The 25283-nt window shown below is 44.8% G+C and overlaps 1 protein-coding gene across 1 annotated transcript in view; it reads left to right on the top strand.

Annotated features, from left to right (window-relative positions):
* CLIP1 (CAP-Gly domain containing linker protein 1) overlaps positions 1–25283 on the top strand; it is a 102718-nt gene that overhangs the window by 75163 nt on the left and 2272 nt on the right. The window contains exons 19-25 of the mRNA XM_015567260.1: positions 2393–2499; positions 6124–6244; positions 12872–12924; positions 19231–19348; positions 19425–19575; positions 20127–20176; positions 22800–22924. Coding sequence (XP_015422746.1) covers positions 2393–2499; positions 6124–6244; positions 12872–12924; positions 19231–19348; positions 19425–19575; positions 20127–20176; positions 22800–22924 — 725 coding nt within the window. The remainder of the gene's footprint in view (positions 1–2392; positions 2500–6123; positions 6245–12871; positions 12925–19230; positions 19349–19424; positions 19576–20126; positions 20177–22799; positions 22925–25283) is intronic.

A 25283-nucleotide genomic window follows, 5' to 3' on the forward strand; every position in this document is an offset into this window, starting at 1 on the left:
GGTTTGATCTTCGTTAGCGGAGTCGAATGTACACCAGAACCACGATAATATTAAATAAAGTGTATTACTTCATTGCTTCCCTAGTAGGATCCACCTTTTAAAAACAAGGGGAAAACCCTAACAGCGTGGCTTTCTGTGGTGACTGTTTGATAGAACTGCTGAGAGGAGGCACTGACAACATGCTCTAGTTTTTGTGTCTTTTCTCTTAGATCACACACACTTTTTTTTTCTCCAACTCTCTCCCAACTTTGAGCCACTAAATTTCATTCCTCAGCTCCGAGTTTAACGTAGGCCTTTTCTTGGCCTAATTCAGTACTGGTTCCCAATTGTGTCATCTCGAATTCGTCACTTCTGGGTCTTGGATACATTTGTGGTGTCGAGATCATTTCGATTCTGTCCAAAAGTAGCATTCTCGTTCTTATACCCTCCTCTGATTTCCCTCCTCCACCCTCCAACTCATATTAGTCCTTTCTGCCTTTGGAAAGATGTTACCTAAATCCTAAGCAGGGTGATTCACTGGAATAGTGTACATAAAATTCTATAGAACTTCAGGTACTTTTATTTTTTATTGTATCTTAAAATATATTTCTATTGATTACAGAGAGGAAGAGAGAGTTAGAAACATCAATGGTGAGAGAGAATCATTGACTGGCTGCCTCCTGCATATCCCCTACTGGGGATCAAGCCTGCAACCCAGACATATGCCCTTGACTGGAATCAACCCAGGACCCTTCAGTCCACAGGCTGATGCTCTATGCACTGAGCCAAACCATCTAGGGCCTTTGGGTACTTTTAAACATAATAAGCAGATAAGACATTAAGTAAAGCACGATAAAGACATGGCCTTCTCATTATGGAAGATCCAGGATGCGAATGTGTGAAAGACATGAGCATTTTGAGATAATTACACGGTAGGGAGTACAGTGGGGCCTTGACTTCAAGTTTAATTCGTTCCATGACGGAGCTCGTAACAAAGTACTCGTATGTCAAATCAAAAATTGAACGAGTGAGACACGTGATGCTGGGCTGATGTTGTGGCGTTCACTGTGACGTTCGCTGCGCCAACTAGCGGTGGGGTATCTGAAGCTGGCTCGTAATCCGAATTTTAGCTCGCAACTCAAAGCAAAGAATCGGCCGAGAGACGGCTCGTATCTCGAAAAACTCGTTAGTCAGGACACTCGTAAGTCAAGGCCCCACTGTATATTTATAGAATTGACAGTCTTTGGAGAAGACTTTAAGCTAAAAATATAAAAACATTTTAAAAATCATTGGTGATCATCAACATTAGAAGCTAAAGTAAATGAGAAGGTTTTAGGGACTGGCTCTCACCTCTGAGGCTAGAATCGTGTGCCTCAATAGCATACGCCCAGGTGTCTTGGTTGCAGCCAGAATGAATCGAGGCTGTATGAATCATTTTCTGGACCCACTGTGATATTTTGTTTCTCTTGTTCTGTGTTACTGGAATGTTAGAGGGCACGAACAGGAAGATGGTGTGTAAAAATTAGCAAGACACTTTTTAGGACTCCTGACTGGTGACCTGTGGCAGAGAAAAAGTCTCTCTGGCCATGGGAGATAAGTATACAAATCCCAGAGAGCCAGCCGGCGCCCGGAGCACACACTGTGTGATGGGTGACCCCCTAAAGGGTTCCCCACCTAGAACTGCATTCCCTGCAAGAGCCTGTGATTGGTCACATCCCCACTCACCCCTGTTCCACGTCTGGATTCCCGCCAGGGGCCAGGCAGACCCTACTCCTGGCTGTGTCCCCCGTGGGCAGGTGGTGGGGCTGAGCCTGTGTGAGCGCCTTTTGGTGCCACTACATGGCTTTTTCCTTCTCAGATTGAAGTTCCTGTGCGTAACTCTTATCCCCTGTCCACACACGTTTTGTTTCAAGTAACTTTTACAATGAGGACTATGTAAAATTGGTACTGGTGCTGAAAAATATCATAGCCTAAATCACTAATTTTAAGGAGAGAGGTTTTTTTTTTTTTTTTTCATTACAATGAACAACACTTACTGAGGTCAAGCCTTTGCAATTTCTTTCTTTCTTTCTTTCTTTCTTTCTTTTAAGATGGTTCATACTTGAATAGCAAGTTCAATGATAAATGTCAGGAATTGTACACAAGGTGAAATGAAACTTTCGTTTTAACTTACGAAGCAGTTTAGTCTGACATTTTGACCAAGTGTACAGGAATCCAACTAGGTGTAAAGGGGGGTGGTTTACAGTTTATAACACTTGGTCATATGCAATCTTTTCACCAGGGTGATTTTTTTTTATAAGTGACTGAGTTCACTATTTTTTTATGCCTATTTTCGTGAAAAATTTGTCATTATTCAGTCATGTCATTGGAAAACGGGATAATTTCACCGAGCTTTTTTCTCTTGGTCTTTAAGTTGGATACACTTAAAGAAAACAACTTGAAAAATGTGGAAGAGCTGAACAAGTCGAAAGAACTTCTGACTGTCGAGAATCAGAAAATGGAAGAATTCAGGAAAGAAATGTAAGTTTATCTCCTGTGAGAGCTGTTGTGGAACTTATTAAATCACAAACGTGAAAACAATGCTAATTATTTAAAAACAAAACAAAACTTGAACATGGAGTAAAAATAGTCTCCCTCCTGCCCCCTCGGTGCTACTGTACCTGAGAAGTAGTCCTTATAACACACTGTCGTAAGTCAGAAGTACAGGTGTGGTAAAGACCAAGATGAAATGTGTGCTGGCTGGTGGCCCTGACCCCAACCCAGCTCCCTACTGCCAGCATCCCACTTCTGAGCTATCTCGGCCGTACTAGGAAACGGAGGGGCAGGGCCAGAGTGGGCCTCACCAAGAGAGCTTGGGCGTCAAATATGATCCCTCCTCCCAGCTATACGACTGCTCGTCTCTGGTCACGGTCATTCCACTGGTCGGTGTTGAAGTATTCAAGGTCCTTGCTCTGTCGTTCTGTCCTGCCACCTCCCCCACAGAGTGGGGTGGTTTCACCTCTCGTAAGAGACAGGTTGTTTTTGTGCCCCCTTCCTTGAATGGTCCCCGCAAGCACTGAAAGCTTAGCGTCATGCCTGTGGAAGCAGAGGACCAGGGGCAGAAGACGGTGCTGCTGCCCCTCTAACCTCGGCCTGTCTTCCTCCCTGGAGCCGTGCACCCCTGATCCCCGATGGCTGTGGTCCAGGTAAGGGCCAGGTCACAAGGCAGACAGAGCCTACGCTGCTTTTTTTTTTTTTAATCCTCAACCAAGAATAAGTTTTCATTGATCTTTTTGGAGAGAGAGGAAGGGAGAGAGAAAGGAAAAACAAAACAAAACATCGATTGGTTGCCTCCCCAAAGTGCCCCAGCTGGGGCTGGGCCCTACAATGCAAGAATCAAACCCAGAACCTTTTGGGGATGCTCTAACCAGCTGAGCCACTGGGCCAGGGCTAGGCTGCTTTGATTAACTTCTGCCTGGCCCACCTCTATGAGGTGCATGTACCCACTGCGCTCAAAAGAAAAGAAGGTGTTTCTATTTTCAAATCAGGCCCATGCCGCCAGTTTTTTTTTAATGTATACATTTATTGATTTCAGAGAGGAAGGGAGAGGGAGAAAGATATAGAAACATCAGTGATGAGAGAATCATTGATCGGCTGCCGCCTGCACAGCCACAATGGGATTGGGTCCGCATCCCAGACATGTGCCCTGACTGGGAATTGAACCGTGACCTCCTGGTTCATAGGTTGACGCTCAACCACTGATCCAGGCTGGCCGGGCCACCAGTTTTAAGTCCAGTTTTCTCAATTCTGCAGCTTACTGCTGCCTTTATGATTTGGGGCAAATCTTTTCAGTTCCCTGAACCTCCGTTTTCTCATCTTTAAAATACAAATAATATTTGTATGAGCTTCCTTAAGGGTTTGAGGATTCAATGAGAAAATGTATAAATAAGCATTTTTGTTGATTTTAAAACATTGAACAAAGACTTAGGACATTTTGATATTTCTTAGACCTCTTGTTTTAATTTTCCTTCCTGTGGGCTCCTAATAGACACCAAGGATTGAAAAACCTTTAAAAGATGGAAATCTTTCCTAGAGAAAGAATAGGATCACAAATGTCTCTCACAGGCCACACAAACGCTGAGACCAAACATCCCCTGAGGAGGACAGTGCTCACCTGGGAGTGAAAGGTTTGGCTTCTGATGATTTCATCATGAGTAAAACCTTTTATTTGGTCAGGAATTGATTAGACAGAAGAGGGGCTCCAGCTGTCTTATGTGCGTGTATGTTTTGATCCATGGCTAACATCAAGCCTCCCAGGTTTTTATGTTTGTTTGTTTTTTAATATATTTTTGTCGATTTCAGAGAGTAAGGGAGAGAGAGATAGAAAAATCAATGATGAGAGAGAATCATTGATTGGCTGCCTCCTGCATGCCCCCTGCTGGGGATCGAGCCCACAACCCGGGCATGTGCCCTTGACCAGAATCGAACCCTGGACACTCCAGTTCGCAGGCCAATGTTCTATTCACTGAGCCAAATTGGCTAGGGCAAGCCTCCTAGGTTTTGAATGACTAATTACCTGAGGCTAAAATTCCCTCTGTCTCAGTTTTCCTTCACTTGCTAAATAAATATCTCTGTAAAACAACAAATTTAATGTGCTAATTAAATTTGAGAATTGCTTTGTAGATTTATTCCCCTAAATCTTCACGAGGCCAGCCCAGTGTGCATATTGTAGGTGGATGGAGAACTAAAAATCTAGAAAACTGAGATGCCAAGCACTGCCACCCATTAGACAATTGAAGTTAAAAATAGATGTGTTCATGCGTCAGCGGATGGATTTATACCCAGATGACTGGACTCAGAATTCAGCCATGTATGGCAGCTTGCTAAATGGAGTGTAGCCAGCACAGACACAAGATTCATAATTGTATCAAAACCTGTGGTGGCATAAAACTACAATGTAGTGATCTAATAAAATATTTGGAATGTCCATGTATGGAGGTTAACAACTTGGGAGGTATATTTTGGATTAATTTTAACCTTGGAAAGATGCTTAGTAAATAGAGTTAGCCAGCTCAAGTTTTTTTGTGTTGTTGTTTTTTAAATAGATTTTTACTGATTTCAGAGAGGAAGGGAAAGGAAAAGAGAGACAGAAACATTAATGATGAGAGAGATTCATTTATTGGCTGCCTCCTGCATGCCCCCTACTGGGGCTTGAGCCTGCAATTGGCCATGTGCCCTGACCAGGCATCGAACCCTGACCATCTGGTTCATAGGTTGATGCTCAACCATTGAGTCACACCAGCCAGGCCCTGCTCATCCTATATAAGAAAGTGGTAATATGCAAATTAACCCTCACAAGATCACAAGATGGCTGCCTACAACCAGGCTGGCAGGGGGGTTAGTGAGGGACCAAAAACGACTGAACAAGCAGGCTGCTTGGGGTGACCTAGTGTTTTATATGCTGATACTCACAAGATAGGTTAGCAGGCTATTTTTTAAAATTTATTTCCTTTAATTATAGATTAGCATTACGGAAAGAATATAGTCCAAATAAAAACACCTGTTATATAACTAGAAAACTACATTTCCTTTGGGATTACACCTCTAGTTGGCCAAAAAAATATACTGAGATTCAGGCCAGCACTTGATTCTGACAGATGTCGATAAATGAGACCATTAGGTTTTTATTTCTGCCAGCAAAAAAAAAAACAACAACCAACAACAACAACAAAAAGATCACAGACTTAATGCAGTTAGGACAGAGTACCTTGGCGGCAAGGTAAATCCCTTTGTCAACATAAGTAGGTTTTAGTATGACTTCCTAATGGATATAGTCCTGAAGACAAGAGGAGCACTGACCATTTCTCTTGTCATTTATTTGTATGGCGTGTTTAGAAGTAAGGTAAATGTGGGTGGTGAAAGGCTGGGTGTAGAATTTATTAGGTTTTTTAAAAAATGTGATAACCGTGGGTGGCAATCCTCCTCCAGAGAGGTTAGAGCCATATAGCCCCTCCTGTGTGGAGATAACACTGTCTCCTGTTATTATAGATCCTATCGGGCACGTGACCCAGATATATTTTCCTCAGTGCTGTGAAGCTGGTCGGCTCCCACAGTTTCCGTGCCTGTCTTGTTTCTATGGTAACCCTGCACCCACTGTCCTTGCAGAGAAACCCTGAAGCAGGCAGCTGCTCAGAAGTCCCAGCAGCTTTCAGCACTGAAAGCGGAGAACGTGAAACTTGCCGAGGAGCTGGGGCGAAGCAGGGACGAAGTCACGAGTCATCAGAAGGTCAGTGGGCCTCGGGTGGGCGTCCCTGTCTCGGACACGCCGATGCCTGCTGCTGCCGGCAGGGCGCTGCTTGGAGGCACCTCCAGATGCGCTCCATGTGGCTGGGTTCTTCCTACTGGGATGTCACGCCGCCTGTGTTACGTGTCTCCTTGTTTCCAAGTGTCCTATGCTATAGGGCTTAGGGTAGGAGTCACTGACAGGTCCTTACACACAACACACCAACACTGGGAACTTGCAAGCAACTAGAAATTAAGATCATTATTAGCTGATCTTATAGCAATGCATTTACATGGACAGGACAGTATCTTCTTCCTACTACACTTTTAAAATGATTTTCTCTAAGATTTTGTTTTTTCTTTCATCAAAATTGGCTTTAGAGAACAGATTCCAAGAATACGGTTTTGGTGTGCGGCTTGGCAGCTGTTTCTAAACAACTCTGCTTCGCTTTAAATTTTAAGACATTGAACAGACATTCGTACTGGAACCACGTGTATGTGTGCACTCTTGTGCCTTGGTGTGCAGGAGGTGCGTTACACCCAGAACGAACACTGACCACAGCCGTTTACTCCTGTATTTAAATCCCACAGGTTTCTGGCAAGTTTATTAGACACTGAAACCAACCTGACTTTAAAGAATGCCATATTCTGCTCTTTATTCTTTAGCAGCCAGATCCAAGTGCTCGGTTGTTAGTCACACCTCGTGTCAGAGCCGAAGCTCGAAGAGGCATCGTGGAGGGAACATCACTGTGTAGTAACTCTGGCTCTGCTAGTCAAGGGGAAAAATTTCCCAGCATGCTTTGCAAACATTCATTCTCACGGGGTGTAGTAGTTTGGGGTAAGTGTGCAGCGTATCTGAGGACATGGTGCAGTCTATGGCAGTGTTGAGCTCAGGCTTTTAAAGTCTTGGGAGAGCTCTAGCTGGTTTGGCTCAGTGGATAGAGCGTCAGCCTGCGGACTGAAGGGTCCCGGGTTCAATTCCAGTCAAGGGCATATGCCCAGGTTGTGGGCTCGATCCCCAGTAGGGGGCATGCAGGAGGCAGCCAATCAATGATTCTCTCTCATCATTGATGTTTCTCTCTCTCTCTCTCTCTCTCCCTTTCTGAAATCAATAAAAAAAATATTTAAAAAAAAAGCCTTTGGAGAGTTGAACTCAGACTTTTAAAGTCTCCATTATAGCTTTCCACAAAAGGGATGCCTCATCTCTCCAGCTTCTGGGAGGACCACGGTGCTGTTGGCAATGGTCTCTCTCTGTTGAGTCCTCCCATGTGACAGACACAAATAAGTGACAGCTGTCATCTCACTTATCTGCACAGTGATGCTAGGAGTGGCACTGTCATGAACCCATTCAGAAGCGGGGAAACAGGAACACAGAGAAGATGGTAACTTGCTCAGCCTCCTTCAGCTAATGGTGTCAGGAGCCATTTGTCATCTTCTGATTTGGGCCAGGCCAGAATCGGAGCGGGCTGCCTTACAGAGGGTGGTGTGCTCGCCTTTGATCGGCTCACGAGAAACTGGCGTTCATGAGAAGTAGGAACCCAGGAGAGGTTTTCTTCCCTGGTGCAGCCCCGGCTTCTGAAGCACTGGGTAGCTCTGAGGCCAGTGTGTCTGTGCAGATTGGCCAGGGAAGGCCCTCAGCTCAGTGCCGCGTCTGTTCCCATCTCCATCATCTTCTGTTGAACTTGTCTGGGGTGGGCGGGGGAGCGGGTTCCGTAAGTGGGAGGAACACCCAGAGGTCATCCTCTCGTCTCATGTCCTGACCTTCGCGGGCCGTTGATTACATTTCTGTCTCTGTCACCCAGATCCAGAGGGCACTCTGTAGGGGCCGTCGCAGCGCCTGGGGAGGCTTTCAGGGCTCCTCTCCCCCAGCTCTTCCTCTTCTGCATGTTGGGGTCTGAACTACCTTCTTCGAAAAGGTTTTGTGACTAAACATTTGAAAGTCAGTGACGTTGAAGGGTGTTAGGAAACAGCACCTGCAAAGGAGCAGCTAAGAAAATGACTTCCCTGTAGGGACTGAGGCTGCTGTGCCCTTTGCCGTTTTCTAGGTTTTGCTCAGGAGAGACCAGGGGTGTGAGTAAAGCATCATAGGCTTCGATGCTCGAGGTTGTTAACCACATTGATCACCAAGAAGGAGCACAGATACTCTTCCCTTGGTGTAGATCTGCAGTTTTACACAGAGACGTGTGTGTGTGTGTGTGTGTACATCAGAAGAGTGGCGAGAAGCACCCATTTAAAATACCTTCGAAGAAACTAGTCTAAAGAAGGCTTATTCCTGTGATTGTATGACCTCTGGGAACCTGGAGCACTTTCACTTACGTGAAATTACAAATTTTTACTCTCTTACGTTTCCAAACTATTGATCAACTGTGTTCAGAAATATACTACAGAGCCAGTGTTGGGCAGAAACCCTATTTTTTTTTTTAAAAAAAAAAGACTTTTCAATGTAGTACTAATAAAAATATTCAGTGTCTCGTTCTAAAAATTAATACAGCGAAGATTGGATTGACACGGGGTAGGATCTGAATTATCCTGGCTCCCTTACTTAGCAGCCCCAAAACTCACTGCACATCACGTGAGCGGACTGCTGTGCACATTTCACAGAATCGTCACAGCACACCTCTGAGACAGTGGGTTACTTTGTAGTCGAGGAAGCGGAGGCTCAAAAGTGAGGTCACTTGCAAAGGACATAAATTCACTGCTGTACCATTTTATAGTGTACAGTTCAGTGGCATGTAGTCCATGCACAGTGCTGGACCAGTGCTGTGCTGGTCCAGAACAGCTTCATCACCTCAAACGGAGACCCTGCCCCGTGTAAGCAGTCACTCCCCATTCCTCTTCCAGCCCCTGGCAACCCTAATCTCTTCTCCCTCCCCACTTGGTGAATTTTGTCTCTATGGATTTGATGATGATTTTTAATCCTCACCCAAGGATATTTTTTCCATTGATTTCTAGATCAAGTGGAAGGAGCAGAGGAGGGGAGAGAGAGAGAGAGAGAGAAACATCAATGTGAGAGAGAGGCATCGATTGGTTGCCTCTCACTCAAGCCCTGACCGGGCCTGGGGAACCCGCAACCAAGGCATGTGCCCTTGACCAGGAATTGAACCTGGGGCCCTTCGGGCTGAGGGCCGACACCCTAACCACTGAGCCAAATCGGCCGGGGCTGCTTATTCTTGTTATTTCCCATAAATGGCATCATACAGCATGTGTCTGTCGGTGTCTGGCTTCTCAGCATCGTGCTCTCGAGGTTCATGCAGATGTGGCGGGTGTCAGGGCTTCGTTCCTTTTCGTGGCCGAATAGTATTTTATCGGGTGGACGGACCACATTTTGTCTGACCCTTTGCTTCAGGTGTTTTATGTCTCCTTTCTCCATTCAGCTTGTCACCTGTCCCTCCTGATGTCTGCGTGCTGCCTGTAGTTGCTACCACTAGTTTTCCATTCAGATCCCCCGTGGGCTGAGAAATCTCGTTTCCTTAAAAGCAGTTCTAAATCTTGTTGTGCGGTTTCACACTTACAACCCCAATTCTTCCTTCTTTTCAAACTTTAAAAAAGCGTGTTCTGTTTTCTGCCTCTGTCTTCTACCTCCCCTCTTCCTCCCAACCCCCTGCGTGCTGCTCTTTGCACCGGGGTGACTGGTGCCTGAATCATTGCTTACCAAGTGGTGCCACCGATCTTGCCTTCCTTCCCTCCCTGAGCACCTGGCACCGCTACCTGCATTCTCAGCGCTCCCCTCGTAACTTCTTCCGCTCCTTCCGCTCTTTTTTCTCTGCATCTCCTGCTGTACCTGGTCATCTCCATTCACGGCTCTGCCTGACATCCCTTCTCCCTCCCCATGTGGTGAACCTCTCATTGTCAGAAGCCCACCCTAAAGTTCGTCGCCTCTCAGCTCAGAGCTCTCGGCTCCTTCTTTGTGTTCCTGTCACAGTTGCCACTGTTGTCTTACGTGGAGCACTCAGAGCTCCACGTTGTGGTCGTTTCTACTCTTCTCTCCCCACACGGGCCGCGGGACAGCAGGAGTTGTGGAACCAGGCAGGAGTGGGATGAAATGAGTGTGTTGTGTTTAGCCAGGGCTTCATGTCCTGTCCTGTCTTTCAGGGGGTGTAGAGACATTCAGATGTCCTTGGACTTCCTCACATGTCCAGTCCAAAGCTTTGTTGCTGATAATTGTGCTGCCAAAAGCCTGATCTTTTAAAAATAAATTTCTTTTTATTGATATCAGGAGGAAGGGAGGGGGGAGAGAGAGATAGAAACATCAATGAGAGAGAATCATTGATCAGCTGCTTTCTGCACACCCCTACTGGGGATAGTGTGTGCAACCGGGCATGTACCATGACCGGGAATTGAACTGTGAACTCCTGGTTCATAGGTCAACACTCAAGCACTGAGCCACACTGGCCAGGCAAAAGCCCAATCTTTAACGGAGTGGGGCACTTGCTATGTGTGGACGGTGGAAGCACAGGGTGTGGATTCAGGGGGGATTACGTGGTCTCAGGAGGAATGGAGAGCATGCAGAGCATTCTTTCTTTTCATGGGGAATACTAAAAATAACCCTCTTACTGCTAGTTCTGTTCCAATAGTCATCTTAGGCAGTCACTTCTGAAATGTCTGATTTATCATTCCCAACCCTCATACATCTTTTCCTTTGTAAGGATTGCAGATGCACTTGGCTGTCACTATGGGAACTGTGCTGATTTCCCCTGGTTATTTGCAGAATGAGGTTACAGTTTGCCAACTGGATAGGATTAGAGACTCAATACCAGTATTTCATCCACAGTTCTTGGTTATAGCATCTGGTGCATATAAAAAACATTACACGGGGTTATCATCTAAACTGAGTCACAAATGGGCTCTGGCCAGGCAGCTCAGCTGGTGAGAATGTCATCCCAATATGCCGAGGTTGCAGGTTCAAACCCCAGTCAGGGCACATAAAAGAATCAACCAGCCGAAACCGGTTTGGCTCAGTGGATAGAGCGTCGGCTTGTGGACTGAAAGGTCCCAGGTTCAATTCCGGTCAAGGGCATGTACCTGGGTTGCGGGCACATCCCCAGTAGGGAGTGTGCAGGAGGCAGCTGATCGATGTTTCTCTCTCATTGATGTTTCTAACTCTCTATCTCCCTTCCTCTCTGTAAAAAATCAATAAAATATATTTTAAAAAAAAGAATCAACCAATGAATGCATCAGTAAGATCGATGTTTCTGTCTCTCTTTTCCTCTCTCTCTCTCTCTCTCTTTCAAATTAATAAATAAGAATTTAAAAATAAATAAGTTGGTACATTAGTGATTGCCTGCCTCTTAAACAAACCTGAATTACCAAACATGAATGCTTGGGAAGGAAATGCTATTTTTAGTTTGCCATGTTTTATTTTGGAGAAATGGTGATCATTAACCATCACAGTTTTCATGTGGGCTCAGGGACTTCTGGGCAAGTGGGGCTGAGTGAAGCTGGACCACAGAATCTCTGTCTCTCTTTTTCTTTAAATATAACTTTTAAATTAATTTTTATTGATTTCAGAGAGGAAGGGAGAAGGAGAGAGAGCTAGAAACATCAGTGATGAGAGAGAATCATTGGCTGGCTGCCTCTTGCACACCCCCTACTGGGGATCGAGCCTGAAACCTGGGCATGTGCCCTGACCAGGAATGGAACCCTGACAACCTGGTTCATAGGTTGACGCTCAACCACTGAGCCATACTGGCTGGGATCTTCACCCTTCTTTACACCAGAGGGTTCCCTCTGTCTTTCTTTCTGTTTTATGACTTGATTCTTTAGAAACCTTTGTATTTTACAGGCGAGAAACGAAGGCTTGAGATAGAGCAAGCATAAAACAGGCCCACAGAGAGCAGATGAGCTGTTCCCGCTCTCCCCGAGTTGGTGACATTCAGCCTCTGTTGTTTCAGGAAAGGAACCAGAATGTTCATGACATTTTCACTCATCCGTTAACATTTATTGAATGTCTGAGGCAGTGATGGCGAACCTTTTGAGCTCGGCGTGTCAGCATTTTGAAAAACCCTAACTTAACTCTGGTGCCGTGTCACATATAGAAATTTTTTGATATTTGCAACCATAGTAAAGCAAAGACTTATATTTTTGATATTTATTTTATATATTTAAATGCCATTTAACAAAGAAAAATCAACCAAAAAAATGGAGTTCGCGTGTCACCTCTGACATGTGTGTCATAGGTTCGCCATCACTGGTCTAAGGTTTATGCCCCTTTTCTGTTCAGATGATGTTTAATACTTTGTTTTGTTTTGTATATCCTCACTCGAGGATATTTTTTTCCATCAATTCTCAATTGGCTGCCTGTCGCATGTACTCCAACCCGGGCAGGGATCCTGCAACCCAGGTATGTGCCCTTGACCAGGAATTGAACTCTCGAACCCTTGGTCTGTGGGCGGCCGACACTCTAACCACTGAGCAAAACCAGCTGTTGATTAATAGTTTTAATTCTCGAGTCCGTGAGGAAAGGGAATCAGTCAGGTCATACATGGTTTACAAACAAATCGCTGTACATCCTGTGATATGGTGCCAGCTGCTCTCACTGCCTGGGGCCTGGGAATGGAACCCGGGGCATGAGAACTAGGCCTCCCTGCCGGCTCGTTAGGAACTGAACTTCCATGTATGTGCTTTTTTCCAGGTGGAAGAGGAGAGATCTGTGCTCAACAATCAGTTGTTAGAAATGAAAAAGAGGTAGGTCTTCTTTTTCTGTTTATCATTGGCATGTGTGTGAGTGTGCGAGTTTAATAAGGAAAACGTTAGAAGGTGATGTGTGCGGTGACGTATAGAAAGTGTGCGACCTTCTCATTCAGAAAATTGCATCCTGATAGCTCAGTACTCACCATTGACAAATGATGAAAACTCATTTGCCAAAGTCTCAGCCTTCATTCCTAAAACAAAGAACAGCTGCAGTTGAAGTCACGGTCAGTTGCATTTGTTTGGAAGTTTTCTAAAAGCAGATTGTCTCGTATGATACTGCTGCTCCCTCCTAGTTTCAGTAACTAGAAAATGCTATCACTTTACAGGGAGTAATTGATCGGCCCGTAAACACTGATTTCCATGATGTAAAAATTTTAATTTTTCAATAATAATGGGTAACATAATTATAAATGTTTCCATTTATTTTCAGAAAAAAAGCTTTGTCATTTTATTCATGATAATCACACAGTATTCAAGTGAAAGCCTTCCAGTCCTTTTGAGTAAGGATACACAGGCCCACAGAAATAGTCATTTAGAAGCTTAGTGCTTTTATGCATCCTGACAGCCTGTCTGCTCTTTTAAAATGTGCAGTTTGTATCTAGAGAAATTTAAAAAAAGTGAAATAAAGTAGAAAAACAAGAGTTCTCCATGCTCTTGCAAAGTATTCTCTTACTTGTCAGGGCCGAGGGGCTCCCCTGCCCAGGCAGCTGCCCATGGGTGCTATTTACACTGCAGCGCCCCTCCTGCCCGCTCGGCAAACAGCTGAGGGATTGAGGGCTGCACTTCGCCCACAAGCTATCTGAGTTCCATAAGCTGCGTCCTAAAGGATGTTGGGCCTTGGTCCGGGGGTGCCATTCGTCCTTTCCCTCTCTAATTACATTCATTCTTGGTTAAAGTCTCACACCAGAATGCACGTGTTTCATCACTGCCACGCCCCTGGCCCCGCCCAGTGTCCTCCAGGTGACCATGCGTGAGCGTGGTGACCAGGCTGACCTGCCTTAGCCCAGCTTCTGCCTGCAGCCACAGCCCCGCCCATGTGGGCCTCAGGTGTTTATTTTTACATCCATAAGGCTTTGTTTCTTTAAAAAGAACTTCATGGGGGAGATCTGTAATACTCTCAGCCGTAAAGATAAATTTTAAAAAAGCAGCAGCAGCAGCAACTCATGTCCGCAGTTACCCAGGTCAGGTGAAAGTTCACAGGGCTCTTCCTGTGACATCCTGGCCAGCCGACAAATGAAAACGGGCCGATGTGAGCCCTGGCATGTCCCCTTGCATGGACGTAGCAGTTGGTAATTCTCAGGCCTGTAATCTCAAAACAGCCCACTGAAGTATATGGTGAGGCGTGCGTTTAAAAACGATGAAACCTAAACAGCAAAGAGAAACTGGAAAAAAAAAAAAAGATGAAGTGCCAGCCTGAAGAGTCAGGCACCTTGGCCAGGAACTCAGACGCAGGAGCAAGACACAGACCCTCGGGTTCTTATGCTGGTTCTTGTCTCACTGTACACTCACGATTACTCACTTTAAAAAGAAAGATGCTGTGCTTTGTCCGTCCTCACCACGTCTTTCAAAATGTGATTGGGGCCCTGGCTGGTTTGGCTCAGTGGATGGAGTGTCGGCCTGTGGACTGAAGGGTCCCGGGTTCAATTCTGGCCAAGGGCACATGCCAGGGTTGCGGGCTTGGTCCCCAGTAGGGGGCGTGCAAGAGGCAGCCAACGGTGGTTCTCTCTCATCATTGACATTTTGCGCTCTCTCTCCCTCTCCTTTCCTCTCTGAAATCAATAAAAATATATTATTTTTTTAAATATATTTTTTATTGATTTCAGTGAGGAAGAGAAAGGGGGAGAGAGAAAACATCAATGATGAGAAAGAATCATTGATTGGCTGCTTCCTGCATACCCCCTCCTGGGGATCTAGCTCATAACCCAGGCATGTGCCCTGACCAGAAATTGAACTGTGACCTCTGGTTCATAGGTAGAGGCTCAACCACTGAGCCATACTGGCCGGGATACACCTTTTTTTCCTCTCTCTCTCTCTCTCTCTCTCTCTCTCTTTTTGTTAAATTGTTTATTAACCCTCATGGAAAGTTATGTCTGTTTCAGAAATCTGAAAGCAAGTATATATTTGAGCTAATAATTTGAACCCCTAAACACCTCCTAAAGTCAGTTTGATAAAGGATTTGTATATAGGTCTATGTGTATCATAGTTAAGTAAATTTAGCATAGAGTACTAAAAAGAATTTGATCTGCTCTTACTTTAAAAGTCTGAAAAGTACTTAAATCAAAGTTATTTGAGTTGTAGCTGTTGAAACAAAAGTAGAGATCTTAATCGACAGTTTAATTTGGAAGTGACCATTGAACAGACATGAGCAAGCATAGACTTGCCTTCCTTACACTGAAGTCATTGTATTGAAGTGCAGTACTTACTCCTGACTGTAGGATGAAGCTGCTTTTCGTGAAGAAATTAGTAACAAAAAGGGGACATCTGTAATACTTTCAGTAATAAAGATAAATTTTTAAAAAAGAAAGTAGTAACATCCTTCTGTATTGCCACAGTTTTTTGGTATCTAAACATTGAATTGCAAGCAATATGTAGTCAAGATTTTCCTCTTAAGAATGTAATCATTGCCCAGCCAGCGTGGCTCAGTGGTTGAGCGTCAACCTATAAACCAGGAGGTCATGGTTCAATTCTCAGTCAGGGAACATGCTCAGGTTGTGGGCTTCATCCCCAGTGCGGGGGAGGGGGCGGTGTGTAGGAGGCAGCTGATCAATGATTCTCATCATTGATGTTTCTCCCTCTACCCTTCCTCCCTGAAATAAAAAATATATATAAATATCTTTTTAAAATGTAACTATTTCTTTGGAAAACTGGTTTCCACATTAGGCAGACCTCCTTCAAAACAGGTTCCAAGATGTCTGAGAGAGATGGCAGAGCCGAACTTGACTTGCTGTAACTGACCGAGTGGAGAGGTGGGTCTTCTGACCCCTGAGGTCTGCAAGCAGATGGGAGAACTTGTTTGGCTTCCCTCCCTCCCTCCAGGCTTTTGGATGTCAAAGAAGGGACTTGAGAGCCAAAATCTTAGACGTGGACTTGTTGGAGGCAGAATTAATTCTGTTAGTGTAAATGATAGATTGCCGTCAGGGCTGGAAACCGGTAGACAGTTCCCTCGACAAATTTTGCAGAGTCCTGTGCTGCTCACTGTGGGTGGCTGACTGTCTGACTGTCTCTGAGCTGTCGCTGCTTACAATGCTCACTTCACTCCTCTCTTTTCCCTTCCTACTCTTGCTTCCTTTGCTATATCTGTGTGTCTTTCATGGTAAGACTAAAGAAAGTCTATCCACATTATACTAAATAAATTTCATATATTTTTAGTAAACCAAATGGTCGTATATATATTTTTGGCTGCCTTTGTCCCTCTGTGTCTCGCTTTTGTTTTGTAAAATATTCTCAGCAGTATACGCACACACACTCACACACATATTATCTTTTTTTTTTTAAAGCAAAGAATTGCAGTGCAAACTTTCCCTGACTGATTTGCATTTCTCTTCATGTTTCTAATATTTGGTTCTTATTATCTTGCATTTTTAAAGCTTGCCCAGTTACATGTTAAGGTATTTGCTTTACTGCTAGAATTTATTTCTTGTGCAAGTAGTAAGGAAAGAAGCTGGCTAGTATGTTCCCTTGGAGGAAAGAGTTCGGGCCCCTCCGGCCCTTCCTTCGCATTCTGCTTATCTTCCCTATTTGACATGTGAGGAACACCAAGTCATCCCAGTCAGCATGGCTCCAGGGAACACAGGCCCGCCTGCCGGTGTGATTTGTGACGCAGAGGTCAGTGATGCTGGCTAAATCGTTTAACTCGGCCTCTCTCGGTCTGCACAGTGGGATTGGGGCTTAGAAATAGTGAAGGAAGCCAGCAGTGAGGATCTGCCCCAGAGATGAGCAGCTAAGAGCTGTTTGTCCTGCCATTTGTCACAAGCTTGGTCCCTCCCTCAGCCATGCATCTTCTGATAACTGTACAAGGAGCGAGCCTTCTGCTTGCCCTCTGCTAAAGCGGCCTTGCTCAGAGGCTGTGTATATGTGAGGATGAGCAGATCAAGATACCGTGCCTTCCTCCTCCCGCCGGCTGGTGGGCCCCCAAACCAAGAATCAGTGACGTCTTTGCTAACTAGAATTCCTATGATGGAAGAATCCAAGTCTGCTCAGGAATCCCCAAATCCTCTTTTTTTTTCAGTAAAAACATTTCCAATGATGTTCAGATTTGAGTTGGTTTTCTAACAAGCGACGCTCTGGAAATAGGTGTTACTATAGAGTAAACCACCAAGTCAGTTTGCTAGAGGCTTAAGGAGTCTGAGCTTTATTGAATCTTTGGATCGCGTCAGATACTTACTTTCCAGGGGGAAGGAGGGTTCGTACGTTCCTTCCGTTAAAATCATTGTTTTGTTTTAATCCGAGCAAGATCCTATTTCCTAGCAAGGTGCCACTCAGTAATTCAGCGTCACTGCTGCTCACCCCATTTCAGTGTACAGCTAGTGCTCGGATATTGAATTCCAGGACTGTTTGTAAGTCTCAAATTCTTTTCTTACTACTTATCATTCCGGGGTATGAGTGTCAGCCACACAATGAGATACATACACTTAATATTTTATCTTTGTGTAGAATCTACCATAAATCATGAGAATTCTGTAATTCGTGTGCCGGATATCTTGGGTCTCACTAACCAGACATGTACATTCTTCCATTTCTAACCTGGGCCTCAGTTTTCAGTCCTTCCCGTTGGCTCTGAAACAGACTGAACCACGACACGCTCCACACTCACCCAGTTACTTCCCAGCGGAACCGGGAGTAACTTGGCTTGTTGCCTAAGTTATGAGTTCTCACTGAGGATTAGCTCCATGAGTGACGTGTCCACTGGCCTGAGGGCTAGCTAGGAAAAATTCTCTCCAGTTTTGTCTTTTTCCCAACTATTAATGTGGTTCCAGGTCTTTTTCCTCATTTCACACTGCATATAATTAAAAAAAAAATTTTTTTTTTAATTTTTAAAACTAGAGTTTCACAGAAGAGTTGCCAGGGTCGTTCCGAGTACTCCCACGTGCCTCCCCACCCCCCACCCCCGGTCCCTTCACGTGGACATGGTCCATCCCCTGGTACAGTGACCAAAACCTAGGAAGTGACATGCACACACTTTCAGCTAGTCCCCTGACCTTACTCAGATCCCCCAGCTTTTCCACGAACACCCTTTTTCTCCTCCAGGGTCCAACCTACACATCACACCGCATTCAGTTGTCACCAAGGAGTTAGTTTCTCCCAGTCTGTGACCGTGCTCAGTCTGACCTCCTCTCTGGTGACTCTGACCGTGGCACTCTCGAATGCATGTAATTTCTCAACAAAAATCTAAATGTGCACACACACAAACACATAGTAGCCGGCCCTTCCAGGTTGTGTCTATGTGTCTTGCCCCCTCCCTCCTGGTCTTCCCTTCATCGTTCCCTTTCTTTGCCCACACCCTCCACGACAGGTGTTTCCCTTACTTCCCAGGCCTGGTCCCCCCTCCGCTGATGACCACAGCCGAGTCAGGCTGAGGACAGGAACCCAGTGCTGGCCCTTCCTCCCGATGTCGCCAACGCGTGCATTCTATCCCCAGAGCTCCACTGTAACATGTCTGCTCTGGCCTTTATGTAATTACCTGTCATTTCTACGAGCAATTTAATGTCCTCTTCAGGTTCCATGGAGGAGGAGGAAGACTCCTGCAGCCCGAATAGTAGTGGTACTATTTGCTACTGTTTGGCCCATTAGATCTCAAAAACTCATTCCTGGAACTTGCTAAAAGTTACTGAAATTAGTGAGAACCAACCGATACTTCCAGCATAAAACTGCTCTGCATGACATTGTATAATCGCTTTGCATGTGTGTATTTTAATTGTTGGTATTGCTTGGTAGTAGTTTATTCAAGAAATAATAGAATTCAGCTGGGGTTCGATATTTAGCAGAATTCTTTGGGGGTGCAACAGTCTTATTTTTTTGTTTTTGTTTTTATAATCGTAAGTCTTCCAAAGTTACTGTTTTCTTTAAACTCAAATGGATACAATGATAGGCAGATTCAAGCATGTCTGTGCATAGCGAACTTTTCCTCCCCTCACAGTAAGTAAAATTTGGAAGCGTAATAGCCTTTTCCCTCTACAAGCCCCCTGGGATGCACTTTTTCTTTACATGAACTCGGGTAAATTGTGTGTTTGTTCTAGGACAGTCATACACCGATCACTCTCTCGGCTGATTTCTGGAATTTTTAACTCTTTGGTCTTTTAGAGAATCCCAGTTGATAAAAGACGCAGATGAGGAAAAAGCCTCCTTGCAGAAGTCCATCAGCATTACTAGTGCCTTACTCACGGAGAAGGATGCCGAGCTGGAGAAGCTGAGGAACGAGGTAGAGTACCTTCCCGGGCGAACGTTCACGCCGCCCCGTTTGGCTCCCACACCTAAGCCGCGCCGCTGTGTTGCAGGTCACGGTGCTCAGGGGAGAAAACGCCTCTGCCAAGTCCCTGCATTCAGTTGTCCAGTCTCTCGAGTCCGACAAGGTGAAGCTCGAGCTCAAGGTAAAGAACTTGGAGCTTCAACTCAAGGAGAACAAGAGGCAGCTCAGCAGCTCCTCAGGTAAAATGATGGCCGTGGTGCCTCTCCCCCACCCCACCGTTCCCTGCCAAGGAGCCGTTTCTGGGCAAGATGCGCTGCCCACGCGGCCCTTTCCTCCTCGGCTCTCCCACCCTTTAGTCCGACGAGGGCTCGGCATCACCCAGGCCCCATGCGAAGGGGCGTGCCTGCTGTCCCCACTGCTGGGCCTTCCCCCCTGGTCTTGAGTGTGGGTAGACGCATAAGCTGGTAGATGCTGGCTGCCATCCAGTACAGCCGTGGGTTCTGAAGGTACACAGTGAGGGAGAGCGGAGATGGCCCCTCGCTCCTCTACATTCAGGTGGATGTGATGGCCATTCTTGCCCAGCAGTGAGCCAGCCCAAGAGAGAACACGGGCGGAGTGGGGCCAGCGCCGGCGCAGGTCCCTCAGGGTCCGGCTGTGGGACAGGAACTCAGGAGTGTGTACTGAGAGGCGCACCTGGGAATTCCACAGAGAATGATCTTCAATGCAATCACAAGGAAAAAAGATGGTGGTTTTTAAAACATCCCCCTTCATTTTTTTTTTTATATATAAGGTAATACTGATACTCAGGCGGAAGAGGACGAAAGAGCCCAGGAGAGTCAGGTACTGCTCCTTCCTTCCTTTAGTGTGCTTACCTGCTATTTTAAACAAGCGCTTAATCTTTTGAACAGGTAGTGCATTCATATGATCTAAACATTAAGCAATATTAAAAATATGTTCAGCAACACATCTCCCTCCAAACCTTTCTCTCTAGTCAGTTCCCAGCTCTCCAGTTAGGTAACCACCCAATTGGTGTCTTTTTAAAAAAGTGTTTTCAGGGATTTAAAAAAATGTAAATGTAAGCCAAGACTAATACAGTCTTTTTCCTTTCCCTTTTAACGTACATGGTGGCATATTACATAAACTGGCCTGTACTTTCTTTCTTCTTTTTCTTTCTTTTTTCTGTTTTTTTTTTTTTTTTTTTTGCAGAACCTTGCCCCAAAAAGCTGAGCCTAGCCCCTAAGCAATACCTATTCTCCCAGGAGGCCCAAGGAAGCCAGCCTCAGTGTGTCAGAGTGATTTCCACAGGCACCTCTCCTTCGAGTCAGCAGCCCTTTTTCCCTCTGGTTCCCAGGCTGTGTCTGCTCACTTAAGGGTCCTTTCCTGGAGGCAATCGTGTAGAGACCCGGGCTTCCCCATGACCAAGGTCAATTTGATGTTAACGGACGAGCCTGGAATACCCAGCCAAGGCCTGATAGCCCAATCTGGTCCCAAAGGGCTGACCCTAGTTCCGAAGAGCCAACCTAGACCCTAAGACCCCAAGACCCCAACCTAGTCCTGAATAGCCAAAGACAGTCCCAGAGGGCGGAGCCTAGCTCCAAAGAGCCAAAGCTCAGTCCCAAAAGGAAGGGAGGCATCTAGCCCTGAAGAGCTGAGCCCAGACTAGAACAGCTGTAGCCAGTCCCGAAGGGCAGAACCTCACCCCGAAGAGCCTAGCCCAGCCTGGAAGAGCCCAGCCTCACCCCTAAACAATACCTACTCTCCCAGCAGGCCCCAGGGAGCCAGCCTCAGTGTGTCAGAGTGACTTCCACAGACTCCTCTCCCTGGAGAGGCAGGAGCCCTTTCAACCTCTGTACCTCCCTTTTATAGCTGTTTAGTGTTCCGTTATATGGATGAACTTAATGGAATTGGTTCTCTGTCCGTTGGCATGCCATTTGGGAGGTTTCTGATCTTCTAAGTGTATTGTAAACAATGCGGAAATGAATTGTCTTGGACATCTACCATTTTTCAAATATACTAGTATTTCTTTGGGGTAAATTTTAGAAGTAGAATTGCTCTTTCAAAAAGTTCCTGGCTTATCTCTACCTTACAAAGACAGGGTTCTCGAAAAATGTTTCCAAAATTAACAAAACAGTCTTATTTTTAAATGTGGGATTATATGGAAACAACGTATTCTCTATTTGGAAATATAATGAGACATAGACAGTAAGCATCCATCTTCAGTTTTAATAATATATCTTGGGGTATATTTATCCTGCGCAAAAACCACAGGTACAAAAGCCATCTTTCATTTTTAAATAAAAGCTCAGGGAGTTTTGATTTGTCTGAAAGGATTCAGCAAACTACTAACTTACCCCGGTTAGCATTGTCTGCTTAGTGTGTGTGTGTAATAAACATCTACTTAATTAACAGTGTTTTCTCTTTCTCCCCCTTTCCTTTCTGCTTCCATTTGTTTCATCTGCTGCTGCCAACACTTTCTTCCAACCAGCAAATGGTTTGTTTTATGTTTCCTAATTTGCGAGCACGTGTGTGTGTGTGTGTGTTTCCCCACTGTACTAAATTCATGTTGTGCTGTTTTCTTCTTCCCGAAACGGAGCTCCTGATATGATAAAGTCTTAGAAAATGCAGTTTAAGAAGTGAGGATAGATTCAGTGGGTCTGCCTCCAGTGTTGGCAGGGATGTTCTCCAGAGAACCACAAAGCTGCTGATTGCCAGCTTCGCTTCATAACATGCCCCAGCAAGAGAAAGAGGACAACTCGTTCTTTAAAAATTGAATTACCTGTGTATGTGTATACATTCACTCACATTTTTAAAATTATAAAGTGAGATTTTTCTCATCAGCTATTTAGAATATATGAGAGCTTTTTATTATTTGTAGGAGAGGGAAGAAACTTTTTGTTTTTTAAGGAAAGTGCCCTTGGTTTGAAAGCAAATGTTAAGACAAGGGTGCTTCCTCCTGCTGGCCATCTCGTTATTCCACTGCCCAGTGAATCCTGGCACAGTTGCTTTTCCCAGTTGGGGTACCTGAGCGCCACCCTGTTCCTGAGCATGTGCCAAACGGTCTCCTCGGTGGAAAGGGAGCTTGAGCCTTCTCTTTAAAACTTCTCTGTTTTTCTCTGAAGTCTCATTTACCATCATCCCACCACAACCCATCAGGGAGCCTGGTGTGAGGAGGATGTCCCTGTACTTTTTCAAAAGACGATATGTTATGGGTTGGTTCTACAGTGCCATGAGACAACTCTCTTGTTATGCTTTTTGTGAAGTGTTTTGTGTGTGTGTGTGTGTGTGTGTGTGTGTATCAATATATAAAGCATAGGTTCAGTAACAGCCACCGCTGGCCCCTCTGTGATGTCCAGCACACTCACAGCCATGACATGAGTCTACGTCCGTGACTTCTTGATAGGCAGTCCACCGGACACATTTCAGACATTTTATACGTTTCTTTTCTTTTCCCTGAACAAATTAGATTGACTTCCTAAATTCAGTAATAGTGGACCTTCAGAGGAAGAATCAAGACCTCAAGCTGAAGGTGGAAATGATGTCAGAAGCAGCCCTTAATGGGAATGGCGATGACCTAAACAATTACGACAGGTATTTCATATGAGACAATACTGTTCAGTTCCATCTCAGTAAACTGTGTTTTTAAAGTTAGGTTCTTCAGTGGGTTGGAGAGACAGTTGCCCTGTGGCTGATTGGCCATAAATCCATCCCCATAATTCTGGCAAGACAGTGATGCATATACACTATAATGTAAACATTTTATTTATTTTTTAACTTTTTAAAAATATATTTTTATTGACTTTTAGAGAGAGAGGAAGGGAGAGGGATAGAGAGTTAGAAACACAGAGGGAAAAAAAATAACATGGGAGATTAAATATGGTGGTGGAGTAAGTAGATGCTGCGAGGACACGCTCCCAGGACCAAACTGGAATTGCAACTAAAATGCAGAAAAACTTCCTGAATAATCAATGGGAGACTCACTGGAGAGAACCATGATAACTGAGGACGGAAAGTAGAGACAGCATAGAGACTGGTAGGAGGGGCTGAGGCACGAAAGGGTTGGCCGGGCTTCCATAGACAGGGATTGGAGTTCCTGAGAGATATGTCAGCTGTGGGGGGTTGCCACTGAGAAATCTGGGGTCTAATCCACAAGCTGGGCCCCCCAGCAGAGAGCACCAGAACTGAGGAAGGTACCCACATCTGGGTGTAAAAAGCAATGGGGTTGCTGTCTGACAGGGAGAGACGGCTGGAAATTCAGGCACCCTCTTAAAGGGCCAATGCACAAAATTCCCTCTGAAGCTACTCACCTTGTGCTCTGGCAGAGGGAGGGCAGAATGAACTGGAGCTGTATGAGCAGAAGCCAAGATCAGGGGCTCAGGTTAGAGCTCAGAAGGCAGACACCTGGTTTCCTGTCCTGAGTCATTCCCTCATGCTGCAGAGGTCATCTTTCTCATGCAGACATTTTCTATACAGTCAGCTTTGCCTCGGGGGTACACACCTTGAGCACTGCAGAGTTTCTGAGGTCCAGTAAGAAACTGAGAATAACAATTAGCCCCCAGGCAGAAGCAGTTGCCCCACCCTGTTGAAAAAAACTCACACCACACCTGAGGATGATTGCCTAAGGGCAATTTAAGACAGGGTTCTATCAGTTTGTAAGCAGAGGCGGTCTCTGGAGGCTTTGAGTCTTTGCCTCATCTAATTAGACAGAAACAGTGTTTGTCACTGTCGTGTACTAGAGATTGAGAGGCATAGAAGACCTATCTAACACATAGTCACAAATCCAAACAGGCAGCCAAAATGAGGAGTCAAAGAAACAACCCCCAAATGAAAGAACAAGAGAATTCTCCAAAAGAGTTAAATGAAATGGAGATAAGAAATTTATCTGATATAGAGTTCAGAATAATGACGGTAAAGATGCTCAACAGCATGAGAAAAGATGTAGTAATTATGAAAACAGAAATAAAGAACACAATTGGAAGGAATACACAGAAGATTAGGAGAAAATGAGGATCTAATCAGTGAATTAGAAGACAGGGTTAAAAAAAATCACTCAGAGAACCAAAAAGAAAAAACAAGAGGACAACTTAAAGCTGTGAGACAACATGGAATGTAACAATATTCAAATAGCAGGTGTGCCAGAAGTGGTAGCAAGGGAGAGAGGGATAGAGAATGTGTTTGAAGAAATAAATGGTGTTGGGAAAATTGGACAGATACATGCAAAAAAAAATGAAACTAGACCACCAACTTATACCATACACATAAAATAAACTCAAAATGAATAGACTTAAACATAAGATGGGAAACCATAAAAATCGTAGAGGAATCCACAGGCAGCAAAGTCTCAGACATATGCCAAAGCAATATCTTCACCAATACAGCTCCTAGGGCAATGGAAACTAAAAAAAATAAACAAATGGGACTACATAAAATAAAAAGCTTCTGCACAGAAAAGAAACCACAAAACAACAAGAAAGCCCACTGCATGGGAGAACATACTTGGCAATGATACATCTGATAAAGGGTTTATATCCAGAACATGTAAGGAACTCATACAATTTAACAAAAGGAAGATAATCCAATTAAAAAATGGGCAAAGGACCTAAATAGATGACATTCAGATGGCCAAGAGACATGTGAAAAAATCCTCAAAGTCATTGATAATCAGAGAGATGCAAATTAAAATTCCAATGAGGTATCACCTCATACCTGTCAGAATGGCTACCATCAACAGTCCAACAAATGACAAGTGTTGGCGAGGATGTGGATAAAAGGGAACCCTAGTACTTTGCCGGTGGGAATGCAGACTGATGCAGCCATTATGGAAAACAGTATGGCGTTTCCTCAAAAAATTAGATATGGAACTGCCATTTGACCCACTTCTAGGAATATATCCTAAGAAACCCGAAACACCAATCAAAGAATGTATTCACCCCTATGTTCATGGCAGCAC

Source organism: Myotis davidii, unplaced genomic scaffold, assembly GCF_000327345.1.
Source record: "Myotis davidii unplaced genomic scaffold, ASM32734v1 scaffold223, whole genome shotgun sequence".
In the NCBI taxonomy this organism is placed as follows: Eukaryota; Metazoa; Chordata; class Mammalia; order Chiroptera; family Vespertilionidae; genus Myotis; species Myotis davidii.